Genomic DNA, 22497 nt, shown 5'->3' with positions numbered 1-22497 from the left:
AACAGTACTACTAATTCACATATCAGACTTTAAAAAAAAAAAAACTGTTAATACATGTTAAACTCTTAAATCTACTTATTTATTCCAGTGAGAAAGTTTACAGAGTATAAGAAAAAACTTAGATAATGTAACTATTGGAAAAGATGTAACTGAAAGTACATTCTGCTATAGTGTACTAGCTAAATTTCATACCAGGTTAATGGTTCATTTAGATCTCATTCTCTCTACTTCCAGTCTACTTTGCAGAACAGAGATCACCCATTAATGATCAGCTAGGGAATCATGAAGGAAGTTTCTTTCTGAACTCTATCTTTACCCCCACAGTTCAAATCAATGTTACAAAAAATAGAATCAAAGTGAATTATAAAAAAATCCGCTCAAAATTCATGATTTTTCAGAGTTATGCTGAAGCTAAGCAGCTCTCACAATACATATGCAAAAGCAATAATAAAAAGCCTTTGTGTAAACATTACAAGGTTTTTAAGCCATGATTTAGTTTACCTGAAGTAAGTTTTCTTCTTCACAGAGATGTTTATCTACCTTCTTGTAAAGATTATCCAATCCCTTCTTCACTTCCTTACCAGGATATTCCTTTATAACTTTACGAAGCTCTTGTTTATTAAAAGCCAGTTGATAGCTTACTTCCTCTTCTCGTATACCTTGTGCCACACGAGCTTCAACACCTTCAAAAAAATGCTAACAAATAAGAATAGCATTAATGATTATCACCAATCTAAACTAATTAGCTGAACAAGCATATGTATAGTTAAGTCTTGATTCTGCTTGTCAACTGTTGTGTGTTCCCCCCCATTTTTGTTTTTCAATTGGGCATGAAGTAGTGCTCAGCTATAAACATTAAAAGCACAGCCCAACAATACACCATTCTTAAGTACCAGTGTAAGTCTGAAATCAAGCATTTCTAGAAGCAATCAAGCTTTTCTTGTAACTAATACTGAATCAGCCTCAAAATCCTCAATTAATGAGGCTGTAGCCTGGGAAAATACTGGATCTTTCAGATAAACTGAGTAAACACCTGATTTCTCTACTTAAACCAGAATTAGACAACAGCAATACTTGTTCATAATTGCCCTCTCACTGCCCCACACCAGTTGGCTCAGCATAATAAAAATGGAGAGAACTATGCCTAGGAACACACATGTAGAGCTACAACATTATTTGAAACAGTGCACTGGGTCTGGCCAGGACAGAGTTAATTTTCTTCATAGCAGCCCATATGGTGCTGTGTTTTGGATCTGTGGCTAAAACAGGGCTGACAACACACCAATGTTTTGGTTATTGCTGGTTATTTGGTTATTGTCCAACAGGTCCAAGGGCATTCCATAGCATGTAACATCATGCTCAGCTATAAAAATTAGGGTTAGGGGAGGGGGCAGGGGTGGTGGTTGTCTTCAGGGTGACTGTTGCTCAGAAACTGACTGAGCATCAGTCTGCTTGTGGGAGGTAGTGAGTGACTGCCTTTATATCACTTATTCCCCCCCACCCCCTTTCCTTCACTGATTAAACTGTCTTTATCTCCACTCCCTCACTTTTACTCTTCCTATTCTCTCCCCTGTCCTGCTTGGGGAGGGGGGAGTGAGCAAGTACTCATGGCAGCTTATGTGCTGGCCAGAGTCAACCCACAACAAGTGGAAAGCAGCAATAAAGCACTTTAATTTTCAGAAAGAGAATACATCTTACTTAGACTTTTCAGAAAGATGAATGGCTGAAATCCTGCTTATAGAAAAAGCAGTGAACAATGGGAAACATTCAGTGGGCAGAACTGAGTCTGAACCTAAGTCAGCACTCAGTTTAACATTTAGTTCAACTTCAGACATCCAGAACTTTCCTAAAACTTTTCTTATTGTTGAACAGTTCAGAAACTACAGCAATTTTCTCTGCAGTTGAGGTGGGGAGAATTATCCCAAAGCTTCGGATTACTTTTCCCTTTGCTTTTTCCTTCCTTAAAACCATTTGCTTAAGACACAACTAATGTTTAGTCAGTACTATTAATTGGCATGAAAAATTGGCGTTTTTTTAATCCAAGACTATTACCCTCATGAGTACTCTTGCCAGGCATACCTGAGACTGAAATAATAAAATAGAGATTATGATGGATGCAGTGATAAAGAGATCAGATAGTGCAAACTAAAAACTTGAGAAAGACTACTCTCTACCATTTAAATGTATATAAACTCAAGTTTATACACTTACATTTAATTTTTCAAGAGGCTGTCCGAGTGAGTAGATTACATAAGACTGAAGATGATCAGTGTATTTCTGTTTGGCTTCTTTCTTCTCAGCCTCAAGACAAGAAATTTTTAAGCGAGAAAGTGTTGCAAAAATATGATGGAAGTTCTCCATCATGACCACATCTCTGGGTGTTTTCTGGCTTTCATTAGCTACTTTCTCAACTGAAAGAAAAAGGAAGCAGAACACTTAAAATACCAAAAGGACAACCAAATTCAGAAAAACATAACCAATAATCATAATGTTGTCAGAAAAGGAACTTGGGATTTTATGTCAGTGATAACCATTTGTATGAGTGATTGTTGTAATTACCACTAAATACATCAATATCCGAGAGCCTTCAAAAGAAGTAACAAATACATACAGGCTCTAAGACCATGAAATTTGTATGCCAAAAAGTCCCTTCTAGAAAGATACAAAATAGTGACTATGTATCATCTCATTTACAGAAGTGAGAACCCACCTTCTGAGGAGGCTTCCATTATCCCTAATGAATTTCACATGATAAACAATTTAAGAAAAGTCTATTTCTTAAACTGTTTAAGAAAAATCAAAGAAAATTGATTTCCCTCTTTGCTAGAACAAAATCTTCAATAAGGTGGTGGGGTTTTTTTAAAGTGTACTTCTCAGTCTCTCAATTTTTGCTTATTACTTTTATGGTCAAAGTTACTGTCAATCCCCAAATTTAATAATAAAAATGGATAATCCCGCACATAGGTCTCTTACTTTCATTCCCCCCACCCAAAACCCAGGGCAGGCAAAAGAAATTCTACCTATCACTCCCTTATTGCACCGAAAAGCAGGCTCAAAGAGGGTGGCTGCAGCCAAGAGGGCAATTAAGTCTCTATGCCCATTCATCCATTAATCATTTTCCTGATACTACCAGGATGCCCACCATGAAAATGATCCTGGCCACCAGAGTATGAATAAAGATCACAAATTCATTTCAGTCACAACACTGAATTGCCAACTAAGAAAAGTCTGCTACTGCCAATTTTGTTCTTCCCATATAACTTTCTACCCTATACCACACCCCCAGTTCCACCTGAAGTACTACATCTTTCTGAACCATTTCAAATATTACCTGTAAATTAAACATCCTACTGCATTAAACATACCGCTTGCACTGATGTTGTACATAACTTTATTTCATCTTCATTACTTACTTCTATCCCTTATCCTCCCCCATCATAATTCTTTGTTCTTTAAGTTCACTTTGTACTTGTCTGAAACAGATTGTTTCTTCTTCGGTGTTTGTCTGCTATCATTCTGAACCCCTTTTAAAACACACTTTTCTAAATTCTTCCTACACTAGTTATTTTATTATTGTATAGTTTTGCCTATCTATTGGTGTTTGCTTAGCTTTATCACCTGAACAGTAAATTCTTAAGGACAGAAAAGTTGAGTGCAATCAATTAGAAAACGTTTTCAAAATTGACTTTCCTATCAGCTGGGATACTCCTGCTGACTACATATGGACTCTAGACTACTGTACTATGAAGTAATGTCTCTTGCTGATTTCCTAACCTTTCAGAACTGCTATGCTGTCATTTCCTCAAACTAGCTTTATTGCCTCTACTGTCTCCTCTTGCCCAATCTTCCCCTAAAAAAAGAGGTAAGTCTCAGTGGTTGGAAATTACTATACATGGAGTAGTTTGAAAATCTGCAGGTGAATCAGTATGGAGAGGCCAGTCCATCTGTGTCCGTCCGTTCCCCTCCCTCCATTTTAAAAGGGAATGACATTTTTCCCAGAGTTCATTGGCTTGCGTATCACTCTCCCCCTGGCCTTTTTTTTTTTGTTAATGTTAAATAAAACCCATAGAACAAGGGTGTTGCTGCTGTTTTTCCAGACCATAGCTGGGAAAATAGGGAGGACTGGAGAGACATTCTGCTGTGTCAGGCTAGGACACAAAGGACCTAACCTGCCAAGAAAGGGTCAAATTCATAGCTAGAATTCAAATGATTTGTTTTAGACAGGGCTGTGAAGATGAACAGCATTAGGGCTAAATGCCAGGGATTCCATCAAGATTCATCTCCTCAACTGGGAGAGAAAAGACAGGAAACCACTTCAGATTGAACATGCTGTGTTGCTGCTACCTCCTCTCTCCCTCCAGAGTCTAAACCACTTCTCTGTCATAACTGAAAGTTACTTTACAGGTATGTACAAAGGGAAATATCTACAGTTTGCTCTTAAAAAGTATATTACAATCAAAAGGTTTACACTTGCTCTCCTCCTGATAACAGAGACGACCAACATGTCAGCACAATATTGGTCACGTGGCTTGCAATAGACAGTCTTAAAAAAAAAAAATCGTCTGTTAATTAGAGCAAAATTATAAATGGGAGGAAACAATCATTGTAACTATGACAACCTCAGAAGACTTACCACTGACAAAAACGGCTCTAATAAGTTTTATGTAGGCTTTATCTAGATCTCCTCGTCGTTCTGCATTTTTGAAAATGGATTCAGCAAGGGCTGCAAACTCTTCAAATTCAGCAACAAATGGAAGGATCCCAACTTTACTCTTCTTTGAGATTTTTACTTCATCCATCTGCTTCATTTGATTACTCTTAAATTCAAAACAAGAACAGATGTTAGCCTCTGACTCCAGACAGTGTAAGAACTAGTAAAATAAAAGAAAAATGCAGGTATACTGTGAAACTGGCATTTATTCAAACATGGAAATAATTTTATCTTTGAATTAGTATATCTACTTAGTCTTCCTTTTTACCCTCAAAAATTTGTTAAGAAATAAAATAATTGAAAAGAAAAAAGGAAGATGGGCAAGTAAAATCTTTAGCTTTTATTCTTTGTTGGTTTACTTAGTACTAAAAGAAAAAAAAAATCCACACCAAACTTATCCATCAGAAGCAATTAACAATTTTTATTCTACAATCTAACAAGGAACTTCACTTTTCTGATTCAGCCAAGCTAACAATTCCTTTTGCTACAGGAAGTGTCTTTAATCTTCTACTGAAATTTTATTTCTGAGTATAATCCAAAAAAATCATCTTCAAAGTATTTTAAGTATTAAACTGATATTATGTTGGCCTACAGTCGAGTTATATTTATGACAATACAAAAAAGTTATACCAGCAGCTGTTTTCATTAAACTTGCCATATTTCATATAATGGTCATATTGTATTGGCAAAAGGAAGTTTGACAGTAGAAGCTGCCTCTACTACTGCCAAAAGATTTGCCATTTTATCTAAACCAAGTTTTTGTTAGATATAAGATAGAAATAACTGAACACATGGAAGAGATGTCTCTTTGGCGTATTACACTTAAAGGAGAAAAGCAAAACCCTCCTAAATTCATGAGGTTTTGTTTTGCTAAGTAAAAAAAGGCAGAGCGCTATAGTTTACTTCACTGACTTCAGTAATCTCAGTAAGAGTACAAGTTTAAATAACTAAAAATGTCAGCTAGCTCACAGCAGTGAATGAGTGGTCACGTGTGTTACAAATAGCTAATTATTGAAGAAAACTCGAACGGGGAGGAAAAAGAAACACAACCACCAATTAGTTTACCTTTTTTGAAGGTGTGGCCAGTAGAAGAGCAATAAAGTTACTCATTTTCACTTCAAATTAAAAGCAAAAATGTAACCATAAAGAAATGCAAAATCAAACCGGGTAGGAGTGGGCTTCCTATACTATAGTTAGCTTAATGAGGAATAACTAAAGAACTTACAATGCATTTATCAAAGTTCCGTTTGACAGTCACCAAAACGTTTCCAAGTGTTGTGCTGAGAAAGGAAGCTGGGTCCACATTTTGTGCTGTCCATACATGATGACTCATCTTAACTAACATATAAAGGGAATTAAAGCTATCGATCTTGTCCCCCAGCGCTATAAGATTATTCAGCTCAGGTTCAATACAACGAAATATTTTTGTCATCATTTGTCGGATCATGTCCTTCCTATTAAAAATGCATAAGATAAAAATATTACTCTGACAGTTTACTAGGCTATTTTACATGTTCTTTGATAACATTTTTAGGACAAATTTATTGGATATAGTAGTCTCATTTGCATTCAACAAATCTCATGATTTTCAGAATGTTGCTAAGGGAAAAAATGCCAATGCCACACAGTAAAAAAATCAATAATCACAGGTATAAAATATTCCAAGAAGTATTTTTTGTGTGGAAGCTGCCACACACTCAAATTCAGAACTTTGCTAAGCATATTTGCCTAAGCATATTTTACATATTACAGTGCCTAGTTTCACTTTGCAAACTATTAGAGAACTAAGCATCTTTTTTACACTACTATAGACAGAAACATCCATCCTGTATATAAAAATTTGTGTATTTACTGACACATTCAGTGTCTAGGTACAAAGAGATCACTATTCACTTTCACTAAATGGGAACAATTTCTGATTATAGAAAAAAGTTTTATATGCCAAATAAATTCACATGTAGGTTTAAGAATCAATAATAAACACCAGCAGCACATACTCAGATGATATTGTTTGTGGAATACCAGAAGTGTATGAACGAGATAATGTTCCTCCATCCATCTCCTCCGCTTCATTCTGTGAGAACAAGCAATGTATATAAAGGAAGCTGAAAGCTTGTCTCAGATTCTGTATTTAAGTGATAAGTGTATCTGACAAAACCAACATAATTACCAGCTTCCACCCCCACCCCCCAAAGTAGCAAATACAGTGGCTTGCAAGGTTCTGGTAGTTTTCTGGTGATGTTCCACCAAATTCAATACTATCCACAATTACTTCCTATTGCCTTCTTACATAGCATGATGACATGTTTACTGTGATCTTATGAGAAAACAAAGCCATGGCACAAGAAACATGTCAGTCCTCCTTTAATAGATTTTGTATTATTGGTCAGCCAAAAATAAAGATTCTGCCAGCTAATGGAGAAAAAACAAAGCATTGATCACCTGGATCACATAACTGCCAGATAAAATCAGAAGTTATCTTTTAAACAGGTCCCTTATAAGGCCTGTTCAGTATTTTTTACTTCAGTGACAGAATGAAGAGTCATACCGTTGTCGTTCCCGAGATGCTCTGGTGTTGCTGTAGTTTGAAAAACTTACTAATGAAGTCCTGTTCTGCCAGACACAGAGGCTCTAGTTCACTTAACACTTGCTCAAAAATCTAAAGAAAGTCAAATATTTTATCAACACACCAAGTACTATGAACAGTTAGTAATACTAATTACTAATACTAGTAATCCTATGTTCGTTGCATAGGATTGTACACTTCATCTTCAGTAAGCTTTAGAAGGCTTATTTCTACTTAATAGAAATGGAAACAGCTTGTACTCGTATGTTTAAAAGTGATATCTGCATCTTTAACATGGTCCCTTCTCATCCATATGGCACTGGGAAGAAAAGAACAATCTGTATTTTTCCACATCTACAAGCTTTCTAGTCACAGCCTAGCAAGTCATGGGTTCTGCCACCCTCTTTTCTGCCTGGGTTGCTGAGAGTAAGAAGACAGACTTAAAAGCCTCAGGGAAGAAAAACAGGTAAACTGGGTATGTAGAAGATAACTGCTCTGCAGAAAAAGTTTCTACATAGCTGCTACAGAAACCAACATCAGGTTTTGTACTGAAATAGAAGTATTTATCACGATTTTTAGATTTAATCTAAAAAGAAACACTATTTCGGCAATAATTCATTAGAATAATTTTGTTAATACCAACTACTGAAATTGTAAGTCAGGTGTTAGACATTCTTCTCTGTCACCTTTACACAACACAATTTTCTCTGGACTGGTTTAAGAATTAAGATATGCAATGATTTACATGAATGAAACCAATCTAGCCACATAGTAAAGTCACACTCCTGAATATTCCCCTGGAAAAACAAAAATTGAAAAAACCTACTAGGTCAGCTCAATAGCTTACAACTCTGTATACATCAGTCACACTCACATGTCCCTGATGGGTGTGAGAGAGAAGTCAGAAGTTGTTGAAAAAATTAGCACAATATTTGTACTTGTATAAAATTGTTTTAAAAAGTTAGCATTTTAATTCTAGACAAGTTGCTGCTACAGGTGTGTAATAACTTAACAGTTAATATTAAGACACCTATTTCTTCCCAGAAAAAGATTGAGCAAGGATTTCAGGAAGTTAGAAGAAAAACAACTCATTTCCATCAAATAATTCAATAGAGAACAAGAAAATTATTTTTATCTCCCACTCTGATTAACAGCTCATTTTCCCTCCACAGTACTGAGGAGTTAATTCCACAAGAAGTGAGGAATACTGTCACTTTTCCTTTTTTTCCTGAACCTTTAAAACACACAGATGCTGAGGACACTCCTATAACAACTTAGTGCCACTGGCTAAAGCTGAAAACTGATGATAACTTTGACGTGAAGCCAGTATAAATAACATTTTAGGGCCATGCTCAAGTCCTGGCTAAAAGAAGATTTATGCTTTATTTTTCACTTTTGCTTACATACTGGCAAAATGCAACAGAACACATGAATATTTGTATTGAGAAAAATACAATCAGTTGAAGAATCCATCAGTTCAATTCCTATTTGCTTAAAAACACCCACAGGGCTTAAACTTAGACTTTTTTTATGCTCAATATTCTTTAAAGATCACAGGCAGCATATAAAGGAACTAAATGGAATCTTATAATCAGAGAATAATACTCTGATCTACATATTTCTTCAAAACTGCCTTTATTAGATGTGTGGTGCATACAGAATTTGAAATTGGCACGTTTTAAGATTTAAACAGTAAAGATTTTTAAACTATACAAGAAGGATATGTAAGACACTTCCAGTACAAAACTAAGAAGGAATCCTATGCAACATTTTTGTTTTACCTTATCAAATTTTGTTCTATCAGCCACATCAAGGTCAGAAGCAGACATGTTTCCCATATCCAACAGTGAGGATGACTGAGACCTACGGTTTCCCGAACTCTGAACAGAGAGTTTATTTAGGCTAGAAGTAGATCCAGTCAGCTTCCCAGAACTTCCATGAAGACCTGTGAAATAAAAGACACTATGAAGGAGGGAAGAAAAGGCAGAATAAAATACTCAAGATGAACAGGTTCATTACAGAACATATGAGATCAAGAGTTGCTAGTAGTCCTACATTAAAATCACACAACTAATTTTTGTCTAAGCTGCAAATGCTTTTGCTACAAACACGTTATTTTCTCCTTACAAAGTACCTGAAATACTTCACCAAGTTTCAAAGTACAATGTAGCTATATAAGCCCAATATAGTATAGAACAGTAAAGTATGGAAAAAGGCATAAAAGGACCAAAACTGTGAAATACAGGAACACTGGGTAGATATTCCCCTTGGAAGCAAAGATCAGTTATGATCTTTGTGAATGTATTTTGGGCAAAGGCTGCCAAAATCAGAAGAATTAATCCACAAGAAGGGAAAAAAATTAAAAAGTTTGATATACATACACACAGGCACTTTTTCATCTTGAACTTGATGTTTCTGCTGTTTACATCCTTTTGTCTACATAGTTTGCTCCAGCTATTCTGATGGATCTGCAATCCCATAGTAACGCTACTGCTAATGCTCCCCCCTCCTTTTGATCATGATGTGTTTCATGCTGATATTGTGGGGCCTTCTCCTAGGTGAGGAGTATATCTTTTTTTTTTTTTTTCCCCTAAATTTTCAGAAATGTTGGAACAGGATGGAGAAAGCCAGTAACAAAAAAGACCAAGAAATCGTCAGTATTTGACGTCCATATAAACTTCTCACATCTCAACCACAAGGAAACTTAAAAGCAATCCTGCAAGTTTCATTTAACTGCTATGTTGGCCTCTAGTCTAGGGACACAAGACAAAGTCTATAGATCTAACAAGAGTTGTTATCTCAACCTACTGGAATAGTTAGAAAACTATGACAAGCTCTAAGGTGGTACAAATATATTTTTTCTGGATCAACCAGTAGCATAGGAAAACCAAAAGATGTTGCCTTTACCTGTAAACCTTCTCAACTTCTATGCTGGGCCATTTTAGCCGTGCTTCATTTTTGCCTTGCAAAAACAGTGATTCTGCTAATGCTTATTTCATTCTGAACGGAGTCCTTCAGTGTTAGATAGATTTTCCATGATGAAGCACTACATCTTTACATTGACACACATGCATTGACAATACCAACTAATGCAACTAGTTATACTCACTCTCAGTTTCCTGTTTGACAGCACTTTCTTTTCGAGGCAGTGTAGCTGGGATGGATTAGGTTGCAAGCAAAGACAAAGACAAGTTAAAATGCAGTTTGCACAAACCATGCACAAGATGCAAGTTAAGCTCTAACTGGAAAGAAACATGCGGAGAACTATAAGCAGCAAGTAACTACATTGCAAACACATTTAGTTGGAGAGGTACTATTCTAGAAATTCAATATCTAAGCTACATAGAAAACAGAGTTAAGTTTCTAGGTATTAAACTTTGCTTTTTCTTACATAGTGTGTTCAAAGAACAATTTTTGTAACATGTATTTAGGTTCTCCAAAATTGAGAAGTCCATTAAATTAAGGTTTTATTTGTCAGAGTTAATACTGCAAAAGACTCAGTTTTCAAGCTCAATCATCATATCGATAATAGACAAAAAGAAATTAAAATGTACTTATGTAATTTAGTACTGAGTCAGAGATATTGTCCATGTCTTCAGTTTAAAAAACACACCAATACTGCAAAATCATTCATATCAACAGTAAGACTGGCTATCCTTTTCTGTTGTTTGCAAATCAGGATGTTTACATAGAGAATACATCTTTTGTATTCATGCTGCACCAAAAACTGATGACTGCAAATTTGGAGAGGATGAAAACAATAAGTATACAGTAAAAAAATTTACAATTTTTTTTTTATTTTTTCCTGGTTTTTTACAGAATAAAACAGTTGCCTCAAGTGGACTTCAGTATGAAATTTAGAGTAAATGGGCATTTGCATAGAGAATCCCTAACCAGTAAAAGGCATTTGCATACATACACTAAAAGCAGTATGTGGTATTAAGAAGATCTTGATGAGGATGGATGCTACAAGCCCCCCAAAATGGAGCAGGCAAGCAGAACCTACTGTAATAGAATGAGTAAATACTTCTAAATGCCACAAACATGTCTTAAATACCAGATGTTCTCAAGTAGGCAACACTACTGACAATTATAATGTCAAACTTGAATTTAATTCCAGCCTAGTTTTTAGATCTTGAGGGTTTTGGCAATTTTTGAGTAACAAGGTTTAGGCCTGATACATTTGGCATATGCATCTGTCATACATTGGTCCCACCACTTCATCATCCTCAATTTCCAAGTGCATGGGACTGAATTACAGAATGTAAAGAACTACAGGCAAAGATCAGGCCCTGGACAATCAGGGGAGCCACAGTGGCTTTTGAGAAGCCGCATATAAACATGACAGTAGTAGCACTCTTTCCCACATTGATTTTATGGTATTTAAGTATCAAAGTCTTGGCTTCATCAGAAAAGAAGGAAAAAAAAAAAGACTACTTAAGACAAGTGTGAATGCTCACGACCCAGATTTTTTTTTTGCCATAAAAATGCAGACAAAGAACCTTGCACTAGCACAGAATGCCAGAATTCTCCCAGCATCCCCTCTGCGTTTGAGGCATTCAAATAGCAGTGCTATTCCCAAAGCACAAAAAAAGGCAAGAACACACACCAAGACAGCTTGGAAACAGGTCATCTTTAGTGTCCGAGTACAATGGGAGCATTATGCAACTACACTATTCCTTAAATAAGTTTACTATTAAGAAGTGATGTATTTTTGAATTAATGTGCAACTAGTAATAGTACAACTACTACCTTCAACATAGAAGCCTTTGAAATTACACACCATTATAAGCTGTTACAAAATAAATACATGTGCACAAATACACGACAGAAGCCTTCTCAAGGTGCAGCTCTTATGCAGATGAACTGAAGGACCTCTTTCTCCAAAATGCCTGATCACTACATAACATTTATAGAAGTTAGGAAATTGCTACAAAAACTGTCTCCTCACAAACGGAGATCACAGAAGTGCCAAGATAAAAGTGCTTAGAATGTTTTAGAAATCAATGTATATTAGGATAAAGTTTTTTTCTTGCAGTAAGATAGCTTTTCAAGATTTATGAATTTAACTGTTCTGACAATGACACATTATGGCACCACTTGCTCTCCGTGTCCAACAGCTTGCCCAGACTTATCTTTCCAGCTTCCCCCTCCCTCAATCAAGCCTCACCATTCTTCTGCTTTTTTCCTTTCATTACTTTTTTCTATTCTCTACCATCAAACTTCAAAGCAGAAGTTCAGGACCCAAAATAGGCTTGACAGAACTTATTTGCTAAAGCTGCACATAATTTCTGAATACAGAATTTGGAAACTGGTGAACTGTGGCAAATATAAATGTCTTAAGTTTTGAAACAGGGCACTTTAAAATGTAGAATAGCTTATCTATAAATACACCTATGTCACTATTGCTTTCTAAGTATTCAGGTTATTTTTTTAAAAGCTTCACTTCCATACTCACACTAGACTATTTAATCCTAGTAGGAATACATATTCCCTTAAACAGAAAGGCCTATAATAAAGTATGATTTCTAGTCTCAGACTACATAGGTAAATCCCACTGAAAGCACAATGAAATACATAAGTTTCCTTATGCAGAATTAGCATTAAAACTAGCTTCTTCAAAATCTACCCAAAAAGCAGAAATAGTAGCAGAAGGAACACACACACATGCTGCCCAAGCTTTCTTTAATTACAAGCGTTGATTTTTCAAATATGTTTCAGTAAAAGTGAGATAGTTCAAGTAATAAAAATACGGTTGGTAGTTTGTTAAAAAGTGAATGCAGATGTGAAAATCTAAGAAATATAAACATTTTATCTTTCTATCTTGACCAATTTCACAAGATTTCACTTGTGCTACTTTGGTCTTATGGAAGTCAGAGGTTTTACCAATCATATTTTTCATCCAACTTCTTCTACCACGCCAAAAGTAAACAATTCACACCATTATAAAGTTGGTCATAGGTGTGGTAACGAGGATTTTATAAGGAAATAATAAGATTCAAAGCAAGATATGTGCCTCCTGGAAGCTTACCAAACTTTTTTCCTTCTCTGGTTGTGCCCGTCATCTTGATCTTGGCAACTTCAAAGAAATCTTTTATTTCCCTTTCATATAGTCGTGATAAATAATCCATGTAATTCTTTAAAGAGAAATGTAAAGTTAGTTAACAGGTATACATACTGACTTTGTTCTATTACAGTTAAATAGTTCTTAAAACCCGGCAAGTATGCAAGTTCTACTAAATAACAAACTGCTTTGGACTATATATAGATATATATATATATTTATGTAGCATGCACAAAAATATAGTCATGATATTTAAGCAGGTTAAATTCATTTTCCTAGCAAATTCATTGAGCATCAATCATAAACTGCTACTTCTCCTCCATAAGGGAAGATACGCCATGTGGTGCATACAAATAGTACTAGAGCATTATGTCATTCAATTTAAGGGTAGAATGGAGAGAATTCAGCACCATTCTCTGTAGTCTCTTTCTCTAGACTCTTACTATGGCCAAAACAAAGCAAACGGGATGCCATTCCTACACATCTTCCTGACTATGTGACCTCCTTTATTACTATTCTCAGAAGGAAAACAAAAGACCAGAAAATTCTGGGAGGCACAAACTCTGCGTGCCTACTTACTGTAAGATTCAATCAGTCCCAAAATAATTAATTTGCAACACTGCCAAAACTAAGCTCAAATTTTAAAAAGACAAGAGGCACAACTGAAATAAGTTTGAAGATTATCTGGTTTGTTTAGATTTTTAGTACAAAGGTTGTAATAATATTTTATTTATTGACAAAGATCACCCAAGATTTTTTTTCTATGTTCTTCAAAATTTTGTTACTTAGCACACAATACATAAATATGTCTACACTGAAGGCAAAAGAACAACTATTTAAAAGCCATTTTAAGAGTCTAATTTAAATCTTCCATGTTTGAGTTTTTACAAATGACAGAACTTCAATAAAAGAAGACTTGTTCTGTAAGGACTAACTTTCCCTTGACTTCTATCTAAATGTTTTCTATACTTCTGCAGTAATTTTTTCACTCCATGTCAGTTTTAAACAAGGGAGTTAAAAGTTACATATATACAAAGCCAAATGGTTTCTATTTAATCTACTTTACAGGAGACCTCTGAAATTTGAGATTCTCAAGTGGATTGAAGATCTGCTGAAATAAAGATGCACACAAGCAATAAGCACATCAACATGAAAATAGCTTACTAGACTGTAAAATGGCAAACTTGTTTTACATAAATATTAGTATCTTATGATACTTCAGAAGAGACACATAGAATGTTGGAGAAAAAAAAACAAAACAGGGTGTCACAAATACCAAAAAATGAAGTTTCCTATTCCAAAAAGGAACAAGAAAAGAGGAGCAGTGAATTAAATTTAATATAAAGGGATATTAAAAGAACATGCATATACACACAGGCAATTCTTTTGACTCTCAAAAATAATATATCATGTACATTCTCTAGCATCATTTCAGCACTTCACATACCTTTGTTAGCCCTTCGTATTTTCCATAATCTGTGTTCTTGAGCCACTCCATGAGTTTAGCATATCGAAGTAAATCTCTGTGAAATGGATGGTGATTGGGTAATGTCAATTCAACAGAGTGCTGGGCAAGAGTAGAACTCTGATCATGACCCTTGATAAAACAAAATATTAAAGTAAATCTGGAAGCACTATACAGATGTACCAGAAGTTGCCGAAAAACTTAACATGAAGACAGCATCCCATTCAGACACACAGAAAAGCATCAAAATACATTGCATAGAAACAAAGTCTAGATAGAGATTGAAAAGACACCTAACAATACAGACACTGAGATATTCTATTGTGGCATCTTAGTAAGCTTGCTCATTGTAAGGTTCTTGGTTACCACTTTGCCTCCAGGGTGAGTCAATACAGCATTTTTTTGCACCAGAATGTGAAGTACACCTGAGTGAAGATTTAATGCCAAGTGTTCATTTGTTTCTGAAAAATTCTAAGATACTATTACATTATTTCTCTAAAAAAAAAAAAATCCTTAGCTGCTTCTTTTTAAAGATGTTCTTCCCATATACTGCAAGACATTTCAAGTCCCTGGTCAATGGGTGGCCTAGGTGTTAATAAGCTTTATGCTACACCTCTGAAAGCCTGCTCCAATTCAAGCTACTTTAGTCTGCTTTGGCCAAGCCTTGATCAAGTCCTAAAAACATCAGTTCACACACATTCTCTCTCCCTCCACACAAATGTAGACACACACTTTCAGTAAACATTTACTAAACAGTTTACAACTTGCAGCATAAACCAATCCATTTTAACAGCAAGCTATTAATTTCACACTCCTACTTTTCTCTGGCTTATCTCCTGAAAAACACACTATTCTTTAAGCGAAGATCACATCATATGGCTTGAACAAGATATGATTTAGCTTTTTTAAGCTTTCACTTGCTTGAACTCATAAACTTCCTGGGCAACTTGGGAAGCAAGGTAACACCACAGTTCAGCCACGTAGCAGAACACACAACCATTAGCCCTGGGGTAACAGAAGGGAGGAGAGCACTTAATTTCAAAATAGCTTTAATTATTTTCTATAAAGTCTTTTTTACCAGGCTTGCAATAAATACAGCAACAGAATTTAATCTTAAGTATAGCTTGTGCCGTGGCAACACAGAAGGATTGTCCTAATTGGTCTCCAGTTCCTGTAGCATAACATGCGGGTGGTTGATGCAGGTCAGTCAATGTCAGTCCCTGACAGGGGAAGCATTCCTGGACAGCTCTGTCTTGGATATGACAAGCTGGCAGAATATAAGCTATACAGTTTAAAAACCACCTTTGCATGTCTTTAAGTTGGAACAGAAGCCAGTCTGGACCACAGAGTCACAACTAAAGCTGGCTCACCCTTCTCTATTATACTGGGTACTAATCAGTTCAAGTCTTCGGTTAAAAAAGCCCAAAAACCTTCCACAGAATATTCACAGATTTTTGTTTTAAATAAATGAAGATAGGAGTTTTGATATTATTTGTAAGGGACTAACCTTTACTAAGTAATGCAGTGCCAACACGCCAGCTTCTGAATAAGCTGAACTCCTGTTTTGTATCCAGCATGAACATGCATTTACTTTGAGTCTTGTTCTCTTAACTACATAAACTGAGACACAAATGGGCCCAAAGAATCAGGTCCTAATCAACTTCATTCATTTATTCTCACAGACAGTGGGGAAGGGTCACACTATAAATCTCACTCCTAAAAACAATCTTGTACTCTGACTCCAACAAAAAGCTAACTTTGTAATTATTGCAATATATAATTTGGAATTGGAATCCAGCCAGCATTAGCCACACAGCTGCTGATGCAATTACTGAGGTCACGCTCATACTTTGTGTACTTCTGGGCATGCATATAGCAAATACTTTCAAACAGATCTTTGATATGCTTTTATAAAAACTAGATCAAGAAAACCATTTATGGTTCTCTCTCCTACTCCCTGGTGTGCAACATTTCCACAGTATGCATCGTCATGTTCAAGTTCATTATAGTTTTAAGATAATTTACCTGGTGGCTTTCACAGCTTTCTTCAACTAAGTCAGTCCAAAGGCTAGTTCATATTACTGCTAGGAAACACTCAGCTATCCAAATATTTATTGCTTCTTTCATATACCAGTTTTATTCTTGTCCCTTTGCTACATTGAACTTTTTATTTTTGCTTAGTAGTTGCATTCTTCATAAAGCTAGATGACAAATCCCCTCCCGAGATAAATTTCTCTCTCCAAGGCAACTTTTCCACGGGACTAATCATTCTGGTTATCCTAAATCATGTCCTGTTCAAGTCTGCCCCAAAACATTATGGAGCTTCTAGGCGTACCTCCTCCATCTAATTAACAGGCTCCCTCCTCCCTCTCACTACACATACATTCATACCAACTGTTATCAAATGATACTGCAAGTTTGTTATTCAACTACTTCATAGTTTCAAAGCTTCAAATTATTTCGTATTTCAAAGGCAGAACGCCCAGAGTTGCCTTTTAATTGAATGCTGACACAGTTGTTAAAAAAAATAAGTCTTTATAGACACAGAATAAGGTTAATCAAATATTATTAGGACACAATAAAGACAACTACATTAACTGTTAGTAACGTTACTGCAAACAGTTTTTAACACTGCAGTGAATGGCAATCCAAAGTTGCATTTCTGTTTAAAACTTTAAAGATTTATTCTCATTATGTAAATGAGATGAAGCATCTTAATATCTTACAACAGTAGTCTGAATCACAGCATTGAGTTTGTTTGCTTTTAAAGATAAAGAACAATTTCATACTTCCAGGATAATATATTTAGGCCAAAATGGAAAACCAAAGCTGCACTGATATCTAATGAGCTCTGAATCAGAATATGTCTTGCTTGTATTAGCAGCTGCCTAGTTATCATGTTTTCATTTGCAATTTTAATTTAGAACTCTTTATCTGCCTTAGTTGGTTTTTTTTAAGTGCTTCAATTTATTTTTTAAGGAAGCACTCTAAACAAATAATGCAACTCTTTGGATGTTAAAGGTAACAAAGTATTCCAGTTAGACTTTTCAAAAACATGTAACTGAGAAATTGCTGTATCTCTATTCATCAGACTAACAAAACAGGGTCATTTTAGTAAGAGAACACAAAAAAAATCTGTTATACCTCCAACACTTGAATCCGTACCTCAAAACAAAGTACAGAACCTTTCTTTTTTTCTTTTACAACAAGGCAAAAGGCTTTGCAGAGGCTCGTCTCTTGCAGTTAATGAAGTACTCCTGCTTAACCTTACAGCGAGGTCATATTTTTTATCTGCTGATTAATACCTCACAGCTAACAGCAGGCTAAAACTTTTCAGAGGGCAGATTTATATGAAAAACAATGTGAAGCCACTATTAGTACTAGAATTTAAAAAAAAAATTAAAATTGCAAATTGATAATAGCATTCTCAATAGCACTGAAAAGTCTCATCTAATTAATATACATAGTATTATATAGTAATACTAATCTCTTACCATTTTTTAAATTAAAATCTTCAGAACTGAACAACAGAAAAGGCATTCTGAAAGTGGCTGTTTTTTCAGACAAAAAAGTCCAACATTCAAACTTTGTGAATGCATTTACACAGGACTTATACAACATAGCTTCTACCTGCTCATTTAGAGGCCAGGACACAGAGTCTGTGCACAGTTTTTCAAAATATGAAAAGTAACAGGAGAAACATACCTTCTTAAGAACTTTGTCCTGAAGACAAAAAAATAACATGTTGTAGAACTGGAATTTTTCTGCAAAGTGTGTCATAAAAAGCCAGGCAGGTGCTCCCAAATGCAAGTTTCTATACAATTGTCCAGCATAACTCTATTGCATTTTCTGCATGCAGTCTAATACATAAAAACTAAAACTTTGACTGCATTAATATGTATAAATACATAATTTTTTATTTATAAAACTACAATTTCACACAACTGCACTATCTGTACAGTTGTACACATATACAGTTTCCTGAAAATATTCTACCTCCATACACCTCAATCTGTCTCTTAGCAATTTCTGGAGAACAGATCAGATGAATGTTAGCTCACAAACAGATAAACAAAGCCTGAGGGCTGATAAAAATAATGGAAGCGAGAAGGGGCATAAGTCTGATGCTCTGCAATTGGTAAAGACAAATTTATTTTTGTAAAGCTGAAGATGCAGCTGCTAGTTAGGTAAGTCAAGCTCAAAAAAAATAGTTAGAAAAGCTTGTATCAAACCTGATGTACTCACTGGAACTGAAAGATAGTAGGACCTGTTATAGAGTTGAAGGAGGGTCTGAGTAAACTAATTGGAGATAAAAAAATACAGAAATTAAAAAACTGATGCTGAAAAAGACATTCAGCCTTTAGGAAACAAGTATCAGGACAGTGATTTCTGAGTATTTCAAGTTAAGGCTCAAAAATAAAGGTTTAGACATTTTACTTTAGGGTTTGTTTTTTTTGTGGCCCTGGAAGTTCAGAATTCAGTGTTCTCAGCCTCTGACACCCTTAAAAAAAAGTCAGTGCTTTTTCTCCTCAATTAATCAAGCTTTACAATTAAAATAAAGCCTTATATATCACATGATGTGTTTAATTCAGATAGCAAACCCACTAAAAAGAGGTATTTTTTTAAATGCAAGATACTTCTGCAGGCAACTATAGTTTGGTATGCTTAGTAATATCTCTGCCTGAAGTTCCTCTAGTAGTCCATTCATTTACTAATTACATCATAGAACATGTCCAATTTTGGGTGGATTGTTTTTCTTCTCAGGAAAAGTTTGTGACTGAAAATTTCATATAGAATAGTAAGAAGTAATACCTGCTGAACAAATACACTGTTCAAATGACTGGCGAGTCTCCGTGCAAATTGCTCACGCAAGTCACTAAACCGCTGCTGTTGCTGTTTCACTGCATGAAGCATATCATGTCCTAAAAACAAAAAGAACTTCACAGAGTACAAAATATATAGTAATATATTGTATGAGGGAACCAAGAAGACCAGAAGTCCCCCAATTTACAGAAACAAAATGTGAGATTAATTGGAAAGGCACATACAATAAAGGCACTATCATAATAAATTTGGTATGTTAGACTGTAGTCTAACAAAACCATTACCTGGACGAAGAGCTACATTCATACACTGCAGAAGGGCATCTGCTGCATTAGTGCAGGCCTCAATGCCTCGAGAAGATGTCAGATCTCCCTCCTGAAGGGCCTTTATATGACCTTTAGCCAAATCCATGTGATTCTACAAAAGAATGGATAGTACTGTACATAAACCAGAAGCAGGTTAGTTTGTTATGCTGACGAACCAAGAACAATACATACAATTCCATCATTACAAAAACTTACTGAAGTTAGTGCAATAATAAAACAGAAAAATAAACTCATCATTTTAAATGAACCTCAACTATAGTTGCTAAAAAGGGTAGCAACCTAAAAGAATTTTATACCTGATGTGAACAACCACAGTAACCAATAAAAATGCTTACCACTAAGAACTCTATCTCCGACAGCAGTTTCACATTATTTGTGTTGCTGAGATGGATTAGGTGGTTGCTTTCTGAAATTTGGTCCATTTGCTCTTTTACACTCTGAAGCATTTCTTCATAACTGCTCAGCTTTAGCTCAATTTGGTCAACTTCCTTTAGAGCTTCATCCAGCAACTTCATCAAGATATTCACTTGTTTCTCCGAGGCCATAATTGATTGGATATTTGCCTGCGCAAAAATAAGGCAAAACATTTTAGAGACGTTTTTGTATCTCAAAAGCATTCTGGTATCTCCTTCTGTCTCTATTACTGTCAAATAAACACTTTCCAAAACTCCTGATGAAAGGAACAAAATAATATAAGCTTGTAGTTCTTCTCATTTAAAGTGTTAGTGAACACAGCAGTTCCTCAGTCTAGGACACTTCTTTATTCCATAAAGAAAAGATAGAAAACCAAAACCTTGCTCAAGTTCTTAGAACTTACATTATCAATCTGTACAAAAATAAAAACCAAACAGTAATCTCTACTATACTGAAACGTTTGTGGTTTCAGAAAAACAACTTAGGTGATAAGGTCACATTTTCTGTTGCAAGATCAGCTATCTCTATGATAACAGCCATTTTCAAAAATTAACAAAAACACAGAACTCGACAATTTGAGGAAGTTGTTGACTGTTCCCTCAAGACTGTATCCCCTGCATCTCCTTAAAGTTTTCTAAGTGACCTCTAGAGTGTTGTGTGGTTTAAAAAAGCAAAATGGCAAACAATATGGTACTGTTACAGACAGCTGAATACTGCAATGATATCATACTAAACCAGTTTCCTAATTACACCGAGAGTAGTATTTTAGGCATAAGAGTTCACATCCATGGACATGAACATGAATGTCTATCCTCTCTCTCCCTGCACCCTTGCCTTCAAGAAAGGTATATGCAGAATGCCTCCCTTTTTCCTTCTCAACTCCTTCTTTGAAAGCCTGAGACTCACCCCAGAAGGTCTGAAAGGTAAAGAGCAAAACTGAAGCCTTTAAAATCTGGTAATAGACAGGATGTAGCTCTGCTTAGGAGCAGATACACATTTACATTTAAATTGTGGCAGAACATGTTAGTTATCTTCTTAACGAACACTACCTAGTCAGTATCAATGAAAACAATTCCACATGGTAACACACTGTACATTAGAAGAAATATTTACCCCATCTAGCACTTGTAGCTCTCTCGACAACTTCTCTGCAAAGGCTTCAGCATTAGAAATAGCATATTCACACCCTTCCATCATTATTTCAATATCCTGTTCCTCTCTTGCGTTTAACTCCTGGTATTCATCCACAGCTTCTTCATCACCTCCTGCTACACTTTGATTCTCTCCACTTGGAACAGATTCTTATGTAGAGAAGGGAAAGAAAACATGTTATCAAGTGCAGAAAGTCACAAGCATTTTAAGAGTACTTAAGTATGTTCAACTATCTTTAAGTAAATGAAACAATGATACAACTTGCATAACAAGCACCTACTACCTACATACACTTTTTTCCAAGTCTCAGTCTTCCATGGGCTTCATTAAGATTTCCAGAACTGGTTCCCAACAGTGATGTTTTCCAAATTAGGCAATATAAGCAAAATACAAATAGCCACCTTCCTTCACTGCACGTACAAAGGGACATACCATCTTGGTTTATTCACCTCTCATGCTGGTAATCACCATCAGAATATCTTACAGTATTATGCTAGACTTGTTAGCAGAAGATCAGTAGAAGTTTGAGTCTCTCCTTTGGTAGACAGAGCATAACATACTGAAGTTGATTAAGAAATACATCACTGAATAAATAAAAATTATCTTGATGCTCAAGATAAGTTTTGCAGCAGGGGAATCAGTACTGAGGTAAGTGAAAGTTATATAACAATGTTTTCGTGAACTATGATTTCTCACAGCAGTGCTTACTTAATTCAACAAGCCATTCAAAGACTGACAAACTATTTACAGAACATTAATGTAGTCCAGCCAGAAAGCATTTATAAAGGACATTTGAAACATCTCTCACGTCTAGCAACTTGAAAAGCTATCCAAATCACTATTAAAAAAAAAAAGCATATTATTTAAGAAAAATTGCTTACAAAGCAAAATAAAGGAAAAAGGTGTTACGCACCTTCTGCAACTTTAGGTAGTTCTGAAGAATTAAAAGGTATGGAAAAGCAGAGGAAAGGAAGC

General features: G+C 35.5%; 1 protein-coding gene across 7 annotated transcripts in view; it reads right to left on the bottom strand.

Moving 5' to 3' along the window:
- The window catches only part of EXOC1 (exocyst complex component 1), a 32531-nt gene that overhangs the window by 973 nt on the left and 9061 nt on the right, over window positions 1-22497 (bottom strand). For 2 of the 7 annotated variants that reach the window (XM_074866241.1, XM_074866242.1), the window contains exons 5-20: window positions 22436-22456; window positions 21484-21671; window positions 20292-20519; window positions 19915-20047; window positions 19619-19728; window positions 19052-19105; window positions 14789-14938; window positions 13309-13414; window positions 10387-10431; window positions 9059-9222; window positions 7260-7370; window positions 6709-6785; window positions 5937-6165; window positions 4634-4817; window positions 2212-2411; window positions 502-696 (exon numbers count right to left, since the gene is read on the bottom strand). In XM_074866241.1, coding sequence (XP_074722342.1) covers window positions 502-696; window positions 2212-2411; window positions 4634-4817; window positions 5937-6165; window positions 6709-6785; window positions 7260-7370; window positions 9059-9222; window positions 10387-10431; window positions 13309-13414; window positions 14789-14938; window positions 19052-19105; window positions 19619-19728; window positions 19915-20047; window positions 20292-20519; window positions 21484-21671; window positions 22436-22456 — 2195 coding nt within the window. The remainder of the gene's footprint in view (window positions 1-501; window positions 697-2211; window positions 2412-4633; window positions 4818-5936; window positions 6166-6708; window positions 6786-7259; window positions 7371-9058; window positions 9223-10386; window positions 10432-13308; window positions 13415-14788; window positions 14939-19051; window positions 19106-19618; window positions 19729-19914; window positions 20048-20291; window positions 20520-21483; window positions 21672-22435; window positions 22457-22497) is intronic. The other 5 variants (XM_074866244.1, XM_074866245.1, XM_074866243.1 and 2 more) reach the window with 5 other exon arrangements.

This window comes from Strix uralensis, chromosome 4 (genome assembly GCF_047716275.1).
Source record: "Strix uralensis isolate ZFMK-TIS-50842 chromosome 4, bStrUra1, whole genome shotgun sequence".
Lineage (NCBI taxonomy): Eukaryota > Metazoa > Chordata > Aves > Strigiformes > Strigidae > Strix > Strix uralensis.
This window is presented reverse-complemented; position numbering and strand designations above follow the sequence as displayed.